General features: G+C 50.5%; 5 protein-coding genes across 5 annotated transcripts; 3 read left to right on the top strand and 2 right to left on the bottom strand.

Annotated features, from left to right (window-relative positions):
- Positions 1 to 133: 133 nt before the first annotated feature.
- FIBRA_00617 (uncharacterized protein) lies at positions 134 to 2,030 on the bottom strand (the record flags this gene model as incomplete). Its single annotated transcript, XM_012322508.1, has 9 exons — positions 134 to 222; positions 289 to 370; positions 427 to 572; positions 630 to 779; positions 843 to 1,092; positions 1,142 to 1,191; positions 1,247 to 1,294; positions 1,596 to 1,642; positions 1,699 to 2,030. 9 exons carry the CDS (start codon positions 2,028 to 2,030, stop codon positions 134 to 136), a joined length of 1,194 nt encoding a protein of 397 aa, XP_012177898.1.
- A 1,808-nt stretch (positions 2,031 to 3,838) lies between these two features.
- On the top strand, positions 3,839 to 4,838 carry FIBRA_00616 (uncharacterized protein; the record flags this gene model as incomplete). Its single annotated transcript, XM_012322507.1, has 4 exons — positions 3,839 to 3,972; positions 4,051 to 4,078; positions 4,142 to 4,234; positions 4,308 to 4,838. The coding sequence occupies 4 exons, from the start codon at positions 3,839 to 3,841 to the stop codon at positions 4,836 to 4,838; spliced, it is 786 nt and encodes a 261-aa protein (XP_012177897.1).
- A 180-nt stretch (positions 4,839 to 5,018) lies between these two features.
- FIBRA_00615 (uncharacterized protein) lies at positions 5,019 to 9,719 on the bottom strand (the record flags this gene model as incomplete). Its single annotated transcript, XM_012322506.1, has 29 exons — positions 5,019 to 5,027; positions 5,081 to 5,174; positions 5,234 to 5,313; positions 5,367 to 5,394; positions 5,446 to 5,528; positions 5,582 to 5,670; positions 5,725 to 5,754; positions 5,807 to 5,935; positions 5,997 to 6,165; positions 6,217 to 6,331; positions 6,388 to 6,473; positions 6,533 to 6,755; positions 6,820 to 7,237; positions 7,298 to 7,447; positions 7,505 to 7,520; positions 7,572 to 7,695; positions 7,748 to 7,810; positions 7,863 to 7,942; positions 7,998 to 8,099; positions 8,151 to 8,213; positions 8,268 to 8,504; positions 8,569 to 8,785; positions 8,834 to 8,898; positions 8,961 to 9,172; positions 9,221 to 9,302; positions 9,355 to 9,411; positions 9,462 to 9,503; positions 9,562 to 9,636; positions 9,687 to 9,719. The coding sequence occupies 29 exons, from the start codon at positions 9,717 to 9,719 to the stop codon at positions 5,019 to 5,021; spliced, it is 3,171 nt and encodes a 1,056-aa protein (XP_012177896.1).
- Positions 9,720 to 10,654: 935 nt separating this feature from the next.
- Positions 10,655 to 11,762, top strand: FIBRA_00614 (uncharacterized protein; the record flags this gene model as incomplete). The annotated part of the gene is made up of 4 exons (XM_012322505.1): positions 10,655 to 10,700; positions 10,754 to 11,144; positions 11,195 to 11,584; positions 11,642 to 11,762. The coding sequence occupies 4 exons, from the start codon at positions 10,655 to 10,657 to the stop codon at positions 11,760 to 11,762; spliced, it is 948 nt and encodes a 315-aa protein (XP_012177895.1).
- Positions 11,763 to 13,817: 2,055 nt separating this feature from the next.
- Positions 13,818 to 16,390, top strand: FIBRA_00613 (uncharacterized protein; the record flags this gene model as incomplete). The annotated part of the gene is made up of 8 exons (XM_012322504.1): positions 13,818 to 13,853; positions 14,398 to 14,425; positions 14,481 to 14,713; positions 14,769 to 14,928; positions 15,006 to 15,236; positions 15,285 to 15,391; positions 15,453 to 16,304; positions 16,364 to 16,390. 8 exons carry the CDS (start codon positions 13,818 to 13,820, stop codon positions 16,388 to 16,390), a joined length of 1,674 nt encoding a protein of 557 aa, XP_012177894.1.
- Between the last annotated feature and the right edge of the window lie 1,122 nt (positions 16,391 to 17,512).

Below are 17,512 nucleotides of genomic sequence, written 5' to 3'. Positions count from 1 at the left end.
GTCAGCCCCACACCAATTAGATTTGCGAAAATAAAATATTTAAGCTCAATATAACGCTACATTCGTATAGATCGAGTTCTATCAACTCATCACTCGTCGTAAATGCGGTCCCGAGACCCTCTTTTGAACATGATTACACCTGCCCTGCGACGAAATGCAACGGGTCGCCCCTCTTCTCTACATACTTTGGAGCACGAGGCTCGATCTTACCCTGCGCCTCGGCTGCACATACGGAAAGAAAACAGTTAAGCGTGTGGTTTTGGGAACAAGTAAACTTGATGAACGCACGTGGTGAGCTCCAGAAGTAGATGATCAACCCAACGATGACCACAGCGAAGGCGGGGAAGTACAGCCAGTATGGCTGATAGTGCTAAAGATGCGCATATACTGTTAGAACTCGACATAAAAGGAAGTAAAATATCATACGAAGAGGAAGAGTCCAAAGAGAAGCCCGTAAAAGTCACTTGAGAGGATGCTTAGGTTGTAGTATGCGGACGACGCCATACGATAGAGCATCGGCGCGACAGTGTACAAGATGAACATCGATGCCGTGTACGCGACAAGAATTCCAACTGCAATACAGCCATGTCAATAAGACATCAAAAGTGCTCGGGTAGACAAGAACGCACTGTTCTTTCCGTCCCAGTTTGCCTCGCGAATTTGCTTATGTTCGAGGCCGGCAGCTTGGATGCCGTTGATAATCATACCCCACATACCTAGCTGGCCCACAACCTCATATAGCGGAGACTGGCGCACAAAGAATTCTTCCGTTGCGTTCGCTGCCCACGCGCGTTGATCAATCTTCGAGCACAATCAACCAGGGGATATCACAGAATGCTTACTGAATCCGTACAATGTTGCGCCAACAATCATGAACGCATCGCCCTTGGCACGGCTGAGTGCGTGCCAGTCCTTGTCGGTGAGTTCGTCTGAGGCGACGAGCATTCCCAGCCCGCCGATGCAGACGAGCACACCAAGGACCTGCGACCATTTGTATTTTGGACGCATGTACACCCACGAGAAGAAAATACAGGATGGGATCGCCCAGGCGTCGAGGAGCTCGCACGAGAGGAGGGTAGTATAGTTGTACGCCTGTGAAATGGATCAGAAAGTCAGATGAAGGGATAGTGTGGCTACGTACCTTTACGGCCAGGAAGTTTCCCTCGACATCACATGCACCCAGAATGATATCTGAGAGTTGACGATCAAAAACATTTTCACGCATATTGCGATTTGTTTGACTTACATCTCCAGCCGTCTTTATAAATCATCTTCAGCCACCCCTTGAACCCATCTACGTAAGATCCCAATTAGATCTATGCTCCAGATGATGCATGTATATATTCCAAAGGCAAAGAGGAAAGGCACGAGAACCGTAATATAGCGCGGGAAAAGTCGCTAGAATCCTGGGTATGCCGCATCGAATCTAGCGGAACAGACAAGGAACGAAGATGACGGCATATGACAACTAGCACCCTATCCCGTTTTGAACTAGCAGAATTACAGTGAAATAACACGATTGTTCATCAAGCCCGCCTGGGCATAAATTCCAGGCAAATATCCACGGTGCTTGACGAAATGCATCGAGCACTCACATTGATATATCGTATACGGCGTGTAAACAATGAAGATAGAAAAGTACCTGAAAAGCACACAAATTAATGAGTACTTCTGTGTACCGAGAAAAGCAACACTCACAGGAACCACGTCTGCGTCGTCGGAAGGGACCAGTTCCGATCGACGAGCTCTGTCGTCGTAACGTTCGTGCAGGTGATGCACAGCGATACCAGCTGCCCAGCAAGGAGCGAGAGAACGAAGCGCTTCGTCCACAGGCTCTCAAAGCGATGCCACAGACTAGCCACCAACGCACTCGCTGACGAGTAGTCGAGCGGTGGGCGCGAGGAGATAGCTGGAGCGGGCTCCTGGGAGTCGAGGACGGGCGGGGCGTCGAGGGCGTCCTCGGCGAAATCTTTCTTGGAGTTCGTGCGCGAGAGTGAGAGCGATGGCTCGAGCACTTCAACGGCGGACATGGCTGGCTGGCAGGTCGTCGTTCCTCGCGCAGGGGTGGGAGGGCCACAGGGAGCGGAGCAGGGCTCAGATGGAGCTGGCGCGGGGCATATGGTGCACGAGCTCCCGGCTAATGTACTGACGGGACTTTGAAAAACTTCTCGTCGCCTGCCTGTTTGGGCGCGATCAATGTTATGATCAGGTACGCTCCACCTGATTCTGAATCCTCAGCGCTCAGCCACCACTCATGCTGATCCGGACACACGCATCGACGACGACTGGTGCTCAGCGACTATGCGCACTGAATTTGAATGGAATTTGTTCGTAGCTTTCTGGGTGTGTCCTGGACATAAGATACAAGAGTTTATTGTTATACAGTGGAGTAGAGCCATCAGCCATCCGGACAAATCAGAATCACACCGGCGTCCGGTGCTTGTAGCCTGGTACATAAAAGTATTCAATTGCGCATGCACATCTGAATTCTCCACATGTGCTTTCCTCTGTTTCTTTCCCCCACGTTGTTGTCTCTAATAATACGCACGCCTCAATGCTTCACCAAGTTTAGTATTGATATCATGCGAGCTCACCAGCCAGTCCGCGGTGTCTGCCGTCTGGCACGTGTGGAGGGGACTATGTCTGGTTGACTTGCGGCCAGTGACTCGGAATACGTCATATCCTCCGGAGCTTAATGTGCTGGAAACCTAGTATCAGCACTTGACCTCGTAACACTGTTGCACACATCCTCCGATCGATCACCTTCCTCGACTCGGAGATGCAGCGGAAACGACTCTGCTAGCGCTCAGCGCTCAGGCTCCACGGCTCGTACTCGATGGCTTCTGAATTCTTGCCTCGATGCGGATGAGATGCGGTTGACAGCCATATCTATGCACGTGCAAAGTCTGAGAATGTTTATGCACTTTCATCGTACAGTGTGTCGTTGTAGCAGTACAGGAGTTGAATAGGTATGCACGCCAAGATGAATGTATCCATAGATTAGCGGGAAGGGGTGTGAGGGAATAATCATACGGATTAAATGCGAGTGAGCAAGACGAGAGCGAGGACAAAGAATACAAAAAAGAACGTGTTGCGTGTATATATCGCGCGTCGGTATCGAATGTTATCGTTGCGTCCCGCCTTCGAGGTCCGGAGACTCAGACTGTCTGTTTCGGGCGGACCGCAGCGACTTCATCAGGACATCTTCACGTTGAATACGGTGTTCCGCAAGCTTCTGTAAAAGGCGCGACTGGGATAAACATAGTGGTCGCCATTCGCGAACAAAACACAATTACGGTTTTCATATTATGCAGGACGACGAGCAATCGGTCCAGCGTGGCCTCTGCCATCTCACAAAACTACGCGGCGACGAGAAAACGGAGGTAAGAGCGGAGTGTGTCATTGAACAACGCAATGAACATACCTTGTCCGCGGTATGGCTCGACATACCTAATACATCCTCTACACATCTATCTACGGGCATCGGGGCTGGCGGCACATGCGGTATTCGAGACGGCTGCTCTTGCGCCTCCCCCCTCTCTCCGAAACAATGCGCCCAACACTGGGCCCGAGCCCGCGAGAACCAATGAGAGTCAAACTCTTGTTCGGAAGCAGCTGCGGCGCCATCGGAGTGTTCAGACGCCCTACACCTACGCTGTGCGAGTCGTGCGTGAGCCCAGGGGGGCGGGTATGCTTCGCGGGGAACGCGGTACTGCCAGCAGTGCCGAGGCTTCCAATGGTGTGCCTCATGATGCTTGATTAAGACCGTGGTCGAAGTGGCACCAAGGAGGAACCAGAGAAAGCGAGAGATGCGGCGGCGGCGGTAGTAGCACCAGCGATGGAGGTGGGCGTGCCAGAGGGCTCTGGGATGCATCTCAGTGTGGGAGGCGGATTGGAGAGAGCAGAGGGAGTAGACGAGAAGGAGGACAGCTTGATATTCGAGGGAGTCCCTGCAGGGTGCCGAGGGGGAGCGTCAGTGCCGGTGGCATGAGGCGGTACAGATGACGGACTGGGTACGGCAGGACAAAGTCGAGGACGGACGTGAAGCAGGCTCGCCTTATCGAGACGGCCGATCATTGTGCGTAACCCGAGTTACTCGGGCTTCCGCGTCAGACGCCATGATTCATGCAATTGACAACAGTCGATTGGACGACTCAGCGCAAGTGCAGGACGCGTTCGTTCGGCGCAGCCACCGCGCCGCGCCTTCGGCATTCAACTCTTTCACACGCTGCACGTGAGCGCGTCTCATAATATTCCGTCTTTTCTCTTCGAGCTTTCTAACTGCCGACCGGTATACCATTCCCCAGAGTTCTCGATCGCATCAGCACCATTTCTTCATCATCCTGGACGACAATGCACACCCTGATTACTACGCCATCCTCTCCACCTCTCCCTCCGCGTCCGCGCTCGAGATAAAACGCGCGTACCATCAGTCTCTCCTGCGTTCCCACCCAGACAAGCGGCCGATCTCGTCTTTGAGCGATCCTATGCACTCCGTCGGTGAGACTGCCGACATCGGCCTACTCAAGCGGGCGTATGAGGTACTCTCTTCGCCGGCTTTGCGAGAGGCGTACGATGCGGTGTGGAAATGCGCCTCTGAATCCGGTCGTCGTCACGGACCTCGCCCGGCGCAGGTTGTCTCATTGGAGGAATTTGACGAGATCGATGATGAGGGGAGGTGGACGTACGCGTGTCGCTGTGGCGGTGTGTATGCCATCACAGAGAAAGATATGGAGAGCGGTCAGCATCTGATCGGCTGTAACAGCTGTTCGGAGGTTGTCTGGGCGGGGTATGAGCTTGCAAATGAGGCTGAAAATGGGATGGATACACCCGTATAGACCCGGACGTTGTCACTTGTGGGCATGCAAAATACGTTTATGTAATGAAAATGGATCAATTATATCAAACATCTAGAAGCAAAGACGGTACAACTACAAGAAAAGTTTATGTTACATCTGCGGGTATCGGACGACATAGCTACCACCAGCCCCTACGCTCCTTCCGGTTGCATACTGACATTACTCGAACTGATCTATCCGTCAGCTTGTTGGGCACATGACGTAGGGCTAATCGCACACACCTGCACAACCATCGATGTGGCCCAGGGAACCAAGTGCTGAGTTGTGGGTGAGAGATACGAGAACGCGCTCGTCTTGTATACGTCCGTCTTGTATCTGCGCATGATTGTAATCATGCATGAGCTAACGCACGCATGCGTGCTGACTACACTCACCGCTTAAGCACGCCAGATTGACCTGGTGCTCGGCGAATGTTTTTCTGCCCGAAAACCGCTCGAACAACCTGTCCAATGACCTAAACGACTTGTCAGCTCCTGCTGCTGCCCACCAACAGAATGGTATAATTACTCTCGAGGATAAATCCTCACCCAGGCACCTGTATGTGAGTGTCAACGCCTACTTCGAGCTGAATCACAAGGATCCCTACCTCGCTGAGCCATCCCCAACTAGGTATCTCTGCACAGGTGTCCTGGTCGGATCTACTTCCGTCGGATCGACAAACACATGCGCCTATAAACCGATCACCATCAGACACCGCATGTTTGAGAAGAAATGCAACCTACGTCGAGATCAGCGTTAGCAATGTTAGCGAAAACGGTTTCCCCAGTTTTCAAGGACTGAGTACCGAGCACGGCTGTGCGAATGGTTTGACCTGCGGGATAGTGTTAATTGCAATGAGCGTATAGAAGATATACAATCCACATACGATATGTTCCGCGGAAGGGAGGGTCGAGGCCTGTCAGACAAGTGTGAGCTTTAGCATCTTCCAGCAGGGACCAGCGACATACGCAGAGCCTCCCTGACAAAGCCTTGCAGCATGCTCTCGTCTTTCGCGTCCAGTTTGGCCTTAGATACAAGGAACTGCACGTCTTTCGGCTTATTCTCATCGAGGTAGAAGTTTACTACATTGACAATAGCTGCGCGAAAATATCGCATGGGATCAGAGCGAGAACATCAGAAATTAATACCGAACGTTACCTTGGGACATTTCTACCGTAGAACCAATGAGCACCGCCAAGACGCTGTTTGCCTGGGTATCTCGGTCATAACCGAGGCTCTGAAGACGCTCCAGCAGTTCAGCCCTCTCAGTCTTCTTGGACCCGAGAAAAATCTCAGTGATGGATTCCACGAAGCCAACGATGGATAACTATTCGTGTGGTGTGAATTTTTGAAACAAAACACGCAGCATGCTACTTACGCGCGAGGAACCGCCAATGGACACCTTGATGAGCCGCAGTAGCTTGTCAATATCCCCTCTAACTTTCTGCTCCAGCTTCAAGAGCTGCGCTGCCTCGACATCGAGGAACAGGAATCTGCAAAGCATGTAAACGGATTATAACCCGCACTCAAAATTCAAAGGACTGCTCACGAGTAGATGTCGGACAGCACGTCAAACAGTTCCTGCGGTGTGTAATCTCCTTTAGACGTGGGACTGTTCTTTAGGCAGATGCCCGCCTACGCGCAACGGCTCAGTACAAATGTCGCAGGTGCAGAAGAACTGAATGTAAACGTACAAATTCGCTTGCCCAATAAATAGGAACGTATTTCAGTACGTCGCGCACGATGTCAACATTCTTCGTCTGCGATCCAACTGAAGCGTATGCGTTCAACAACATAAGATCGCGCGTCTTCTGATAGAAAAACTCCGCCATCTCATCTGCCGATTTGGAGAGGACGCCAATCATGGCTCGCTGTTCTCTACCCGCCCGTGCGGGGCTGTCGGAAGCGATATAGAAGCTTACCGCCGTGACCCGATTAGTTCACGAAGACGTGTCGCAAGCCGCCTGACCAAATGACTCACCCTTGTCCACTGATCACCTTCGCGCCGCGGCTCGCATACCTGTCGCCAAACTGCGTCTCATCTCCGAGTATCTGGGCGACCTCCCGGTAGTTCTTAACCTCGGAAATTGGTAGTGTGGGTTTGGGTCGTGACAAGTCATACGTCTTAATATCATCCAGCTTTGTCAGAATGGTGTTCATGGCCACCGGCGTCATGAGCGGGAACCAGGTGTAAGAACTGTTGCTCGAGAACTGGTTGGGAAGCGTTCGCAGGAAGAGCTTGCCGAGCATGCTGCCATAGCCAGGCGCGTTCGGGTCCCGCTGACAGTCAGCAAAGCCCCAAGATGTCATGTTGAAAGGAGTGTAATCGGCAGTGAAAAATCGATCTCCGCGTGTGAGTGCAATGGCGTCGCTGAGGATAGCGCGACTGATAGTATATCCTTACAGTTTCCAGACTCGCTGTAAGTAAAGAGGCAATGAAGCATAATGCCGGGACATACCAGGGCAAAGACCAGCACCATCGACCACCGGCTTGGCAGCTTCCGCTTGCAAGCCAACATAGAGTTCCAATCGATCAATGTGTCCATACAATTTCTCCGCTGCGGCCGCAACCTCCGGGTCGGGATTCCACTCAAGGAAGCTGGAATACGCTGGAGGTGCAGCTGATTAGCGGGGGAGAAAAAACCCAACAGAGAGATAATACATACTCTTCAAGCCCAAGAACTGACGACACGACCGTAAGAACGATGGCCATCATAGCTTGCGTGCACTCACCTTCCGGAAGTTATTGAGCGAGCAGCAGCCCCATTGCCTGTTCGATTCAATACCCATGATTTCGTGTAGGCGCATAACGTGTGGCGTGCCACGGGCTTTGAATGCAGCCGCAGGATGGGATGTACTGGCGAAGGCGAGTAAGTAGGAGAACCCAAGCAAGTTATCGAGCCCCTTACGCATCCTGAATGACAGCAGCCAGATCCTCGTCTTTGAAAGTGTTGTCTGCCTGACGAGTTAGCCTAAGGAAACATTTGAGTAGATCTACGATTTAAGAACGCCATAGGTGCCTACGTTCCAATGGTCCAGCTTTCAAGATCAGGCTCAGTAGCTTGCAATTGTTTCGCTTTCTCCTTGAATTCCTGAATGCTGAGCTAAGAACGCAGCGTTAAATCAGCTTTCAAAATGTGGGTAGAGAAAAGAACATACTTGGTCCCAAGTCTTGTCCGGGAACATCTTACTGAATAGCGCTTCAACCCACTTCTCATCTTGAGCGGAGGTGGTGGCATGCCAGCGGTACAGGCAATTAAACTTTGTGATGTAGTTGAGTAATGGATGACAATACTACCAACCCATTCATACCTCAACACTGCACACGTTCCCCCTGCCACGCTCAAATAACACATGGTCCGCGTCTCGGATTTCCTACCCATCATCTCTTGTTAGTCGTCACGTAAGGTAGATTTATGTCTGCCTTACCCCGAAAGGATCCAAACTCCAGCTGTTCCCATCTCTCACCAGCCCCAATATCGAACTGAAGTAATCTGAGAACACGACGGATGCAAACCAAGCACAGTTGATAAGGCGAGCAGTTTGGAATATATCCTCCTCCTGTTTGAGGATTATATTGCCGCGATCGGAATTCTCAAGAGGGATGGAGTTTGGATCGACGTAGGTTCCCCGCTCGTTCAGCTCTAGAAGCATCTTGGCAATGTACTGGTGATGTCAAATTGTAGATGAGCACGACGCATAGATGTATATTATTAGAGATCGAGCGCACGTTGTGGTTACGGTTGAATAGGACAAGTAACACGCATACTGCTGGTGGCAGCAGAAGAAGCCTATCCTCTGCAAACGTGTCGGGGTGCAACAAGCCACGCCCATCGCGTATTCGAACCTTGTTCTGTGTATCCTGGTTATTCCCGTACAGTGGAGCAAGGTCGACATAAGACGATGTCTCATTGATGCTGACGTTCTCGTGTGAGGTACGGAAGACACTGAAGAAACATTCAATCAAAAGTCTAATTATCCAGAATTTCACCCACCTGTGGATGACAAGGGCAGCAAAGGAGAACATCATGCTGGAGAGACCCGCAGGATGCTTCACGAACTAAATGCAATCATAAACGCGTGAGGTCTCTACTAAGCATTGTATGAAGGCATAGAACATACTGCTTCGCGACGGAGAAGTGTATCAAATATGAGCCCGGCATCCGGTAGCTCGTTACGAGGGAGTGGCTGAGTCGGCTGGACACTACGCGCGTAAGGCGTGCCGGCTTTGCCCAAATCCGGCACGGATATGTTGTTGTTTGAACCGTCTGCCGACCGGTATGAATACTCCTTCCCAACATACGTTTCCGGAGGGTGCGCAAGGTCATCATAAACTAGAAACCGGTTCATTCATGGAGACAACTACAGATGTTCATACGTACGCAGCTCAACCACAAGTGTCTGAAGCTTTGATCCTATTGCTGACGTGGAATGGTTCGAAAGGAACACAAGTATGTGTTCGAGCTAGAGGAGTGATTACATCGCTGTATCTCAACGAGGGCATAAACATTCATACAAGCATTTTGCGGTCATCGATGCCATTAGGATGTCTCAGCAAGTTGATGAGACTCTCCTATATATGAAGGTTACGTTGAGCAGCAGGCATGAAGGGAGAGAGCTTACGACTGTCGATATGTCCCCGCTAAACGGTTCCCCTTTTGATATCTGCAAAAGCAGCGTAAGATGCCAGCGCAGTGATGCGCATTTCAATAAAAATTCGTACTTGATCACGGAGAGTAGCAAGGATCTTTTCGCTTCGCCCAGCTATGTCATGCTCAATTCGAGTCGCTTCGTTCTCCTTGAGACCCCTAGTGAGCGCTAAAAGATCCCAATGGGCGATTAGCTCACCATAGAGGAAAACCTGCTGGAACGTGTGGACATGGTGGCACTTGGAGCGAAAGCCTAGGAGAAGGGGGTGGTCAGACGAAACCCGAGCGAGAAGGCCTGGATTTTATACGCCTTTCTATATGAAGGCGCATCTACAGATAACAGAGCAAGAAGGGAAGGCATCCCATCTGTCGCGCGTCAAACATCATGAATGCATGAAGCTTGGAGAACGACATATTAGGTCTACAATTACATCCAGGATCAGCTGGTGATGAAATCGGACAGCGGAGTGCCCTTATTCGACCCGGATGAATTTCCATATCATAACGCAAGCAAGCGGCCAAGACGGCAGAAATGGATGCCGGTCTGCTGTTGTGCCTTCCATGCAGTTGGTGCGGAAACAGTTCACAGAACACGGCGCGTTTACGTTCGTAGACCCGAGAACAGCTTTCACACGTCGGATGGTCACCAACTCCGGCCGTGCGCCAGAATACTGCTTTCCATTCTGGCATAGAGGAGACAATCCGCTGGGACCAGTATACCCAGAGAAGTACTCGGGAAAGCATGAGCGGCCCTGGGCTCTTGAGTAATTGCAGCTTGAAAATAAAGTTCACTCAGCAACTGCTGACCTTGTGCTCACCCGCTGAAATTCTTGTGAATCATTCGGCGACAACAACATCCGACTAAGGCGCGAGAATACTAGGTTAGCATCACGCGGAGCCTCATCGATGCAAATAGCATAGCAAATTGAGAAGCGAAATAGTTGACTTGAACGATGATTGAAGTCGGCTCATGAGCCTTCCAATGATTCGGCGCTACATTGATAGTGCTGACGTGCCACTCGGTTTCCTTTATGGGAAAGCGCCCGTCCATTGGCAAGTGGCAACATCATCTTCCGTTCAGACCTCCAAAGCTTTAAACTTGAGCACGGGCACTAAAGACAGCTTTAGGCAGAACCAGTGTTGGGTGTACCTCATTATATCTGCATCATGGACTCCTCGGAATTATATCATATCAAACAACAGTTTATCCTCGGTACGTGGAGTAAAACTGCTCATATCAAGCATGCTCAATGGAATGGAATGCAGGTGCCTACAAATCACTCGTCGATTTGACCCTTCCGGACACATCCTCCCCAGATTACATCCCCACACTTGTCTACAAGGCTCGGGCGTGTATCGCATTGAACACACCTGAAGCTGTTGCCGGGCTTGTCACTGAAGACACCGAGGACGTGACACTGAAGGCGGTATCTGCGCTCGCACGTTATGTCGGGGCAGCAGACGCGTCAGAGAAGGATGCGTCTCTCGAGGAGCTCCGAGATCTTTGTGTGGAACTCGAGGGCGAGGACGTCGACGCCGATGAACGCGAAAAGAACCTGGTCCATGTCTTAGCTGGCACAGCCTTCGCTCTCGCTAACGAGGTTGAAGAGGCTTTGGAGACCCTTGGAGTTGGGACGAATACGGAGAGCGTTGAAGCGTGCGCGTCCTTTTTGACACCTTGTATTATTATTGTTCACGTCCCCGCAGAGTTGCACTCATCGTCCAAATTTACCTTTCCATTAACCGCCCCGACCTCGCCCGCAAGGAGTTCGAGCGAGCTAGGCGGTGGGCGGAGGATGACCTTCTCCTGCAGCTCATCGAAGCATCCATCGGACTCATCACAGGAAAGGACGGCTACGCGGACTGCAATTCCTTCTACACCGAACAGCTTGGGAATCCATCGCTATCATCGCCACACCTCCTCACTGCCCGCGGTGTTACTCGTCTGTTACGAGGTGAAATCACCGCCGCCAAGTCTGATTTCGAGGAGGCGGTTTCGCAACAAGGCGGCACTGCGGATGCTGAGACGTTAGCAGCAATGACTGTCGCGGCAGGACTAGGGCCGTCGAAGGCCTCCGAGGCTGATCAGCTTTGGAGGTATGTGAGCTTGCTGAATAGATCGAAAAACGGGAGCTGATTTCTTCCTGTTTGAAGTCAACTGTCTAGCGAATACCCGCGTCACCCGCTGGTTGCGGACGTCGGCCGGAAGGCTCAGCTGTTTGATGAGCTTTGTATTAAGTTCGATGTACCACCTCTGGCAGCAGCAGCAGCTTAATTGAGCTTTCATTACACAGTGGTCTGGCTTCGTTGTCATGAGATGTCCATTCAAACCACCTGGTATTATAGAACGCTGATCAAGTTATTCCGTGGTTGCAGGCCGCGGAGGCAGTGATGCTCCTGGCACCAAGCGGGAATAGCGTGCCGGCTACAGCTAAGGTGTAGCCGATATCTCGACGAGTCTCCATGGCAGGTATTTCACTCCTGTCTTGATTTACTCAAGGACTCTGCAGTCTCATGTGTTCAGTTTCACTTCGGGCTCTCAAGTGCATACCTCTTAGGGTGTGAAGTTATCTCGTTGCGTATGGAGCCATTACAGCCCGTGGAACCTTCTCAGTATACCTGTGGTAGAATGTCGCTGCGAATGACATGAAAATTATAGGTGATATTTTCAATATATCTATAGCTGTCCTGGATCTGATCTACGGTAAGTGCGGTTGCTTGTCGGTTTGAGTCGGCAGTCTATAGAGATCTTCTAATCCCCAAACGTCTCTATTGAAGAGGCTACCCGCCCGGGAAGACTAAGTTGATAGTAGTGGTGAGTAGCCACTCGGGGGATTTTAATTTAGGATAGATACGCACCATCCACAACCCAGTGAGCGGTTGAGGATTCATCTAACCCAGGCGACATTTTGGCGGCACTAACTTCCAGGATGGTCCAGTGTCTCCGATTCGCATGGGTCTTGCCCTCCGGTTTAGTACGTGACTACATATATCACTATGGCTGTCGAGTCTCGATAGCCCACAGGTAACAGCGAAGGCAACTGCGATGAAGTTGATAGAGGCGGACATGTCTAATCTAGTACTGGAGGAACCACCTTCCATGAAGTGCGTTAGTTGAATTTTTGACGAGTAGTTCTACCTCACATTCCCAAATTTCACAGCTCTGACCCTGTATGTTCCAGATGGCACTCTTACCATTAAAAAAGATGCTAAAATTGAACACGATTCGTGGCTCCTTACAGCTACTAGATCTAGAGAATTTACCACAGCTGGTCTTTCCGCAACTCGACACGAGGACAGCATCGGTACAACTATCAACCAGATTCCTCTGGAGCTACTGTCCGAGATCTTTCTCAGTCTCCTCTAACTTTTGGTGCCCCCTATCCAGTCCGTCTCTGGGCATCGAACCTAGCGAGAAGGAAGGGCGTTGTCACCGTCAACCATGTATGCCACTATTGGGGGAATGTATCTTTGGCCACTGCCCTCCTTTGGACCAACGTTGATGGTAGTAGGCTTGAATGTCAAGACATGTCGCAACAACGCGCTAGTTGTCTCCCAATGCATATCACAGCGCACTCACCGATTGCCCTTGAACGATCGTCGTTCAATTTTCATCTCTGAGAGCTATTCTGCGAAGACCTCTATGTTGACAATCCCTACCAACTTCGATTTTGCGCTCCTGAACTTGAACAATTAACACTGATATTCGACTCAAGCTGCATACAAAGATTCTCCATGTCAATCAAGCTGTTCAGGGGACACGCCCTTAAGCTTCACGTGTTGGTGATGGTCAACTTCAAGCAGCCTCCGGAAAATACGTTCGCAATTCTGATACTTCCATCTCTGTAGATCTATGCCAAGACCCAGAGAATCGACACTCCCACAGTTGATTGTTTTATTGCTCTCCGAGCTGCAACGCTGCTTCATAGCATACCATCAAAACCTTCATCCTGTTTCCTTGCCAGATCTTTGTATGCTCACTCCCTACAAAAATTGACAATGCTGCCATTTTGACTCATGTGGTGTTTGAGGGCCCTACAGTGGTCAGTCTTACTAGTCGAAGTTTTGGAAAAGAGCCCATTTCGCCCGCGGACTGTGCAGCGTATCTGATATGAGTGGAGTTGCGAAATTGACCATACAGCCCCAACGCAGTGCATTTGGCACCTCCTTTCACTTGTTGGCTGCGGGATTATCGTCTAGCGTAGGTCTCTGCAATGCAAACCAACATATTGTGGACATTTGATACATGGTCGACATACAAGAAGTATAGATCCATGTATTTGAGACGGTAGCATACGAAACCTACGGAGACGTCTCACAGGTTCCCTCGATGGTCATACCCGAGACTCGGATGTCACTGGACAAGGTACGCACATCCATTATGGGAGCCCTGGGATTCAGAATTTTGGGCCCGGGAGCCTCAGTGATCTATATTGGTCCCGGTGCTATTGGTTCGGAATACTTATTGATCCCGTGTGTGGCATTTCGTGCAAACCGTACTATGATATCACCGGCTCGTACTACTAAAGTTGGGGATCAATAAGCTTGAATACCTTCCGGAGTCCTCTCTGTTACCTCACCTATGTGTTAATCTCTAGATTACAACGTCCACATTTCGCACTTTGCATGCCATGGACATACTTAGAACAACAACTGTTCAATTGCCACTTGGCAAAGGACCCAATCCGAGGATGTTCTATTCGCAGTGTGACATATAGCTCACGCGTGGAGTCACGCGTATGGAGGGCTCGAGAGTCACAAGATTTGTCACAGGACGACTTGAAACTTGAAAGTCAATGATTGTCCCTTGAGTCGAGTCGGTTCTCCATCGTGTGCATTCAAATCTGCGTCCTTCAGTTCAAAGCTGCTTATACCCTGAACCGCCGCGTACTGAATTGTCATACATGCAGGCAACATTAGACTCTTCATCACTGCGACGTGAGCTATCACCGAAGGAGCGTTTTACAATGCTCATACCAATAGCTTAATTTAGAATTCACTAGGGCATTGACATGTCTGTCGAGATATGGAGAGGATCTCATTATATACGCTACACCAGATTTGCTTTCTCTATCTACTACAAATTCATCCAAGTCCGCGTACTGTCGGTTTCAGTATAAGAGACAGTTCTTCAGCAGACTCAAAGTTGGGAATCCAGCAGTCGAAGCGTCGACTGGCGAGGATGCTGAGGAGACTCCCTCAGTGATGGGGCAATTACTCACGAAGGTATGTTTTGCCGACTTGCCAGAATATGAAGTATATCATGTCTGATATCGTGCAGACACTTCTGCCTATTTTGAAACATAGGGCCGTGGAGAAATCCGTAGAAAAATGCGAGATGTACATTAGTACGGGAGATCAGAGGCTACAGGACGTCGCAAATGACGACGACGTGGACTCGCTGGAGAGCAAGCTGACTGTGCGTCTCCATTGTAAACACGGTAATTTGGTTGCGCATCTTCCTTCGTGCTACCTGTCGGTGGCTGCAGATGACGGATTTGCTAATACGCCCTTTCAGGTGTTATAAAGACTCATCGTCTCTCACTGCTCATCCCAACTTCGCTGCTCGCACCAAGTGTACCTGAAACCTTCATTCAATCCCGCCTGAGGATTGGACCTCAAGCCCTGCGGGACATTGTCGAACATTTTCCGTCTTCTCGTGGCAGCAAGAGTGATCCACAACTCGTTTGGAGGTTTAATCATCGTGACGTCCAGGTGAAGAGTCTGGAAAACTCTATAGATGGAAAGGGTCAGTATCTGAATCCCGTATGGATCGAACGGTCTTAACTCGACGTAGGCAAAGTTCAATTATCGACTGAGTTGACGATTAGCAAAGATGAATTTGACAACTACGACATCTGCGACCTACCAACTACTATTGCATTCCACCTCCGAGAGTTCAACGTAAGTGATTTCCGTATACGCCTCCTTGTTTTCCAACTTAGCAGGAACACCCCGCATGTAGGCAACGATTGCGTATGCTGAGGCATCTTCGCTTACTCTTGATATCAGCTTTACGGATCCGTCTGCACCACTATTCATTATGCTTGATAGTGATTCGCTGGAAACGCTTTTCGTCATATCCACAAGTCTGCACGTTGCTAGGGACGAAACGTCAAGTGCGAAGAGCAATGAACATTCTTCTCGCTCGAAGACTACTCTTCACGCTCATGCGAAAGGCAAAAAGCGGACACGTGAGGAAGAGACTGCGTCCACCCCCAATGAGGATACTTCAAGCGCGGGTATGGACTCCCGGGATGTTGAGAGATTGCGACCAGCTCTTCAATCCAGGAAGCCCGCACGAATTGTAGTGACGACCGACCAGTCTTCGAATGAAGGAGAGTCGCACAGCGAAATGCCCATGTCACTTCCCCGATCCTCGCGCGGGACGATGCCTCCGCCGTCACTACCACCCCCGCTTGCAATGTCGGCCCCTCGAGAAGCATTTGTAAGCCTATCCGAAGCGCTTTTCCCACCTCCGTCACATCCGCGCAAGACCGAACCTCTATTTTTGCCCAGCTCACAGCCGTCAGAGGAGAATGTGAGTATCCATGAACGTCGCGTCCTGCGGGAACCCCTGTTTCTCCCAGGAACGCAACTGTCACAAGCAGATGAACAGGCGATCCGAGAGTCAGGGCTAGGCATCGAGCACATGACAGCGGAGGAACTTACGGCCATGCTTGAAGGAGATGCTGAGGATGTCAACTTTGGTGTGGCGAATGGCGAGCGCGACCAGGACAGGTGTGAAAGGGAGACTAGCCTGGATATTTACGATGAAATGGAGATGGGTCCGACACAGCGTAGTGGAGGGCCGAAGGTGCGTGCCGTATACCTGATGAAACGCGTAAAAGAATTTCACATTCTCATTTCATCCAGGCGTTCAGGCCACTTTTCGAAGATTAAAACTATTATATCCTTGTAAATGTAATTTCCATAGTTGAGTGCTGATTTACATATACTATGTGAGTCCTAGCGACACAACACAGTGTCCCAGGGCAATTGCCTAATATATATTCGCCGCGGCGCGTACTTCGAGATCTTGAACCTCTACATAATTTGTGGTATGTGATCGTAAGGTCCATAAAAAGGCGCAAGACAGGATCGTGGCTAGGAAGGGCATCAGCAGGCTAATTGAACAAAAACTGTGGATGTTCGCTTACACAGAGGGGACAACAATCGATGATCAACAGGAACTACAAGCTCGACATGCGGTTTGTTGCGTACGACAGCTCCCCGTGGAGATATATATCATGCAGATCAAGAGAGCTCTTCTTCCTGCGCACTGCACGGGCAATCGGAACTTCACACACCGTCGCCTCCTTTGGTAATTTTAATGTCTCGTCATCGGTATGAGGGAAAGGGGTATCGTTTGTTTGGGTATGCAGGGGTGCTGAGGGCATGAACATAGCAGGCGACATGTGGGGCGGTATATTCGTGAGCATGGCGAGCGTAAATCGTGAGTCGTGAGAGGTTGTTGGGTTAAGACGAAGAGTGATGAATAGCTACCCTATCGTTGTTAACGCAATATATAGCTGCGGAACTGAGCGGTCACGTCCACCCGACGTTATGGAGATTCAGAAGATGGTCACGGATGGTCTCCAAAGGAGCGCAAGCATGGTCCGAGTGGCCGCGGGGTCCGGAGTGGACACACCGACGTCACTGGGCCCGGACCACAGTGCTCAGCCACCGCCGTTCGGATGCGTAGACTCGTAAAACTAGTCATTCGAACGCATTTGAAATCTGCCTTTTCGGGAGGAGCGGTGTTTAAAAAAGGATCTCGGTTTCGGTATCCAGAGGTGCGGAGACTGACGGAATTTTAAACCGAAACGGCTGGGTACGAGCCTATCGTGGGTAAAACGCGGTGTCCCGTCGAGTTCGCGTCGAGCATGTGCGTAACATGCGTCAAAAGAGATCGCATTTTTCACTCGATTTTCTGAGCTCGAACATTTGATATTGCAGGACAATGCGATCTCTCGCGGCCAGTCTCCGACGCATGTTCGACCTTCGTCAATTGCCCACGGTGAG

This window comes from Fibroporia radiculosa, assembly GCF_000313525.1.
Source record: "Fibroporia radiculosa TFFH 294 genomic supercontigs, scaffold274, whole genome shotgun sequence".
NCBI classification, from domain to species: Eukaryota; Fungi; Basidiomycota; class Agaricomycetes; order Polyporales; family Fibroporiaceae; genus Fibroporia; species Fibroporia radiculosa.
The sequence above is the reverse complement of the archived record's forward strand: the minus strand, read 5'-3'. Positions and strand labels throughout refer to the sequence as shown.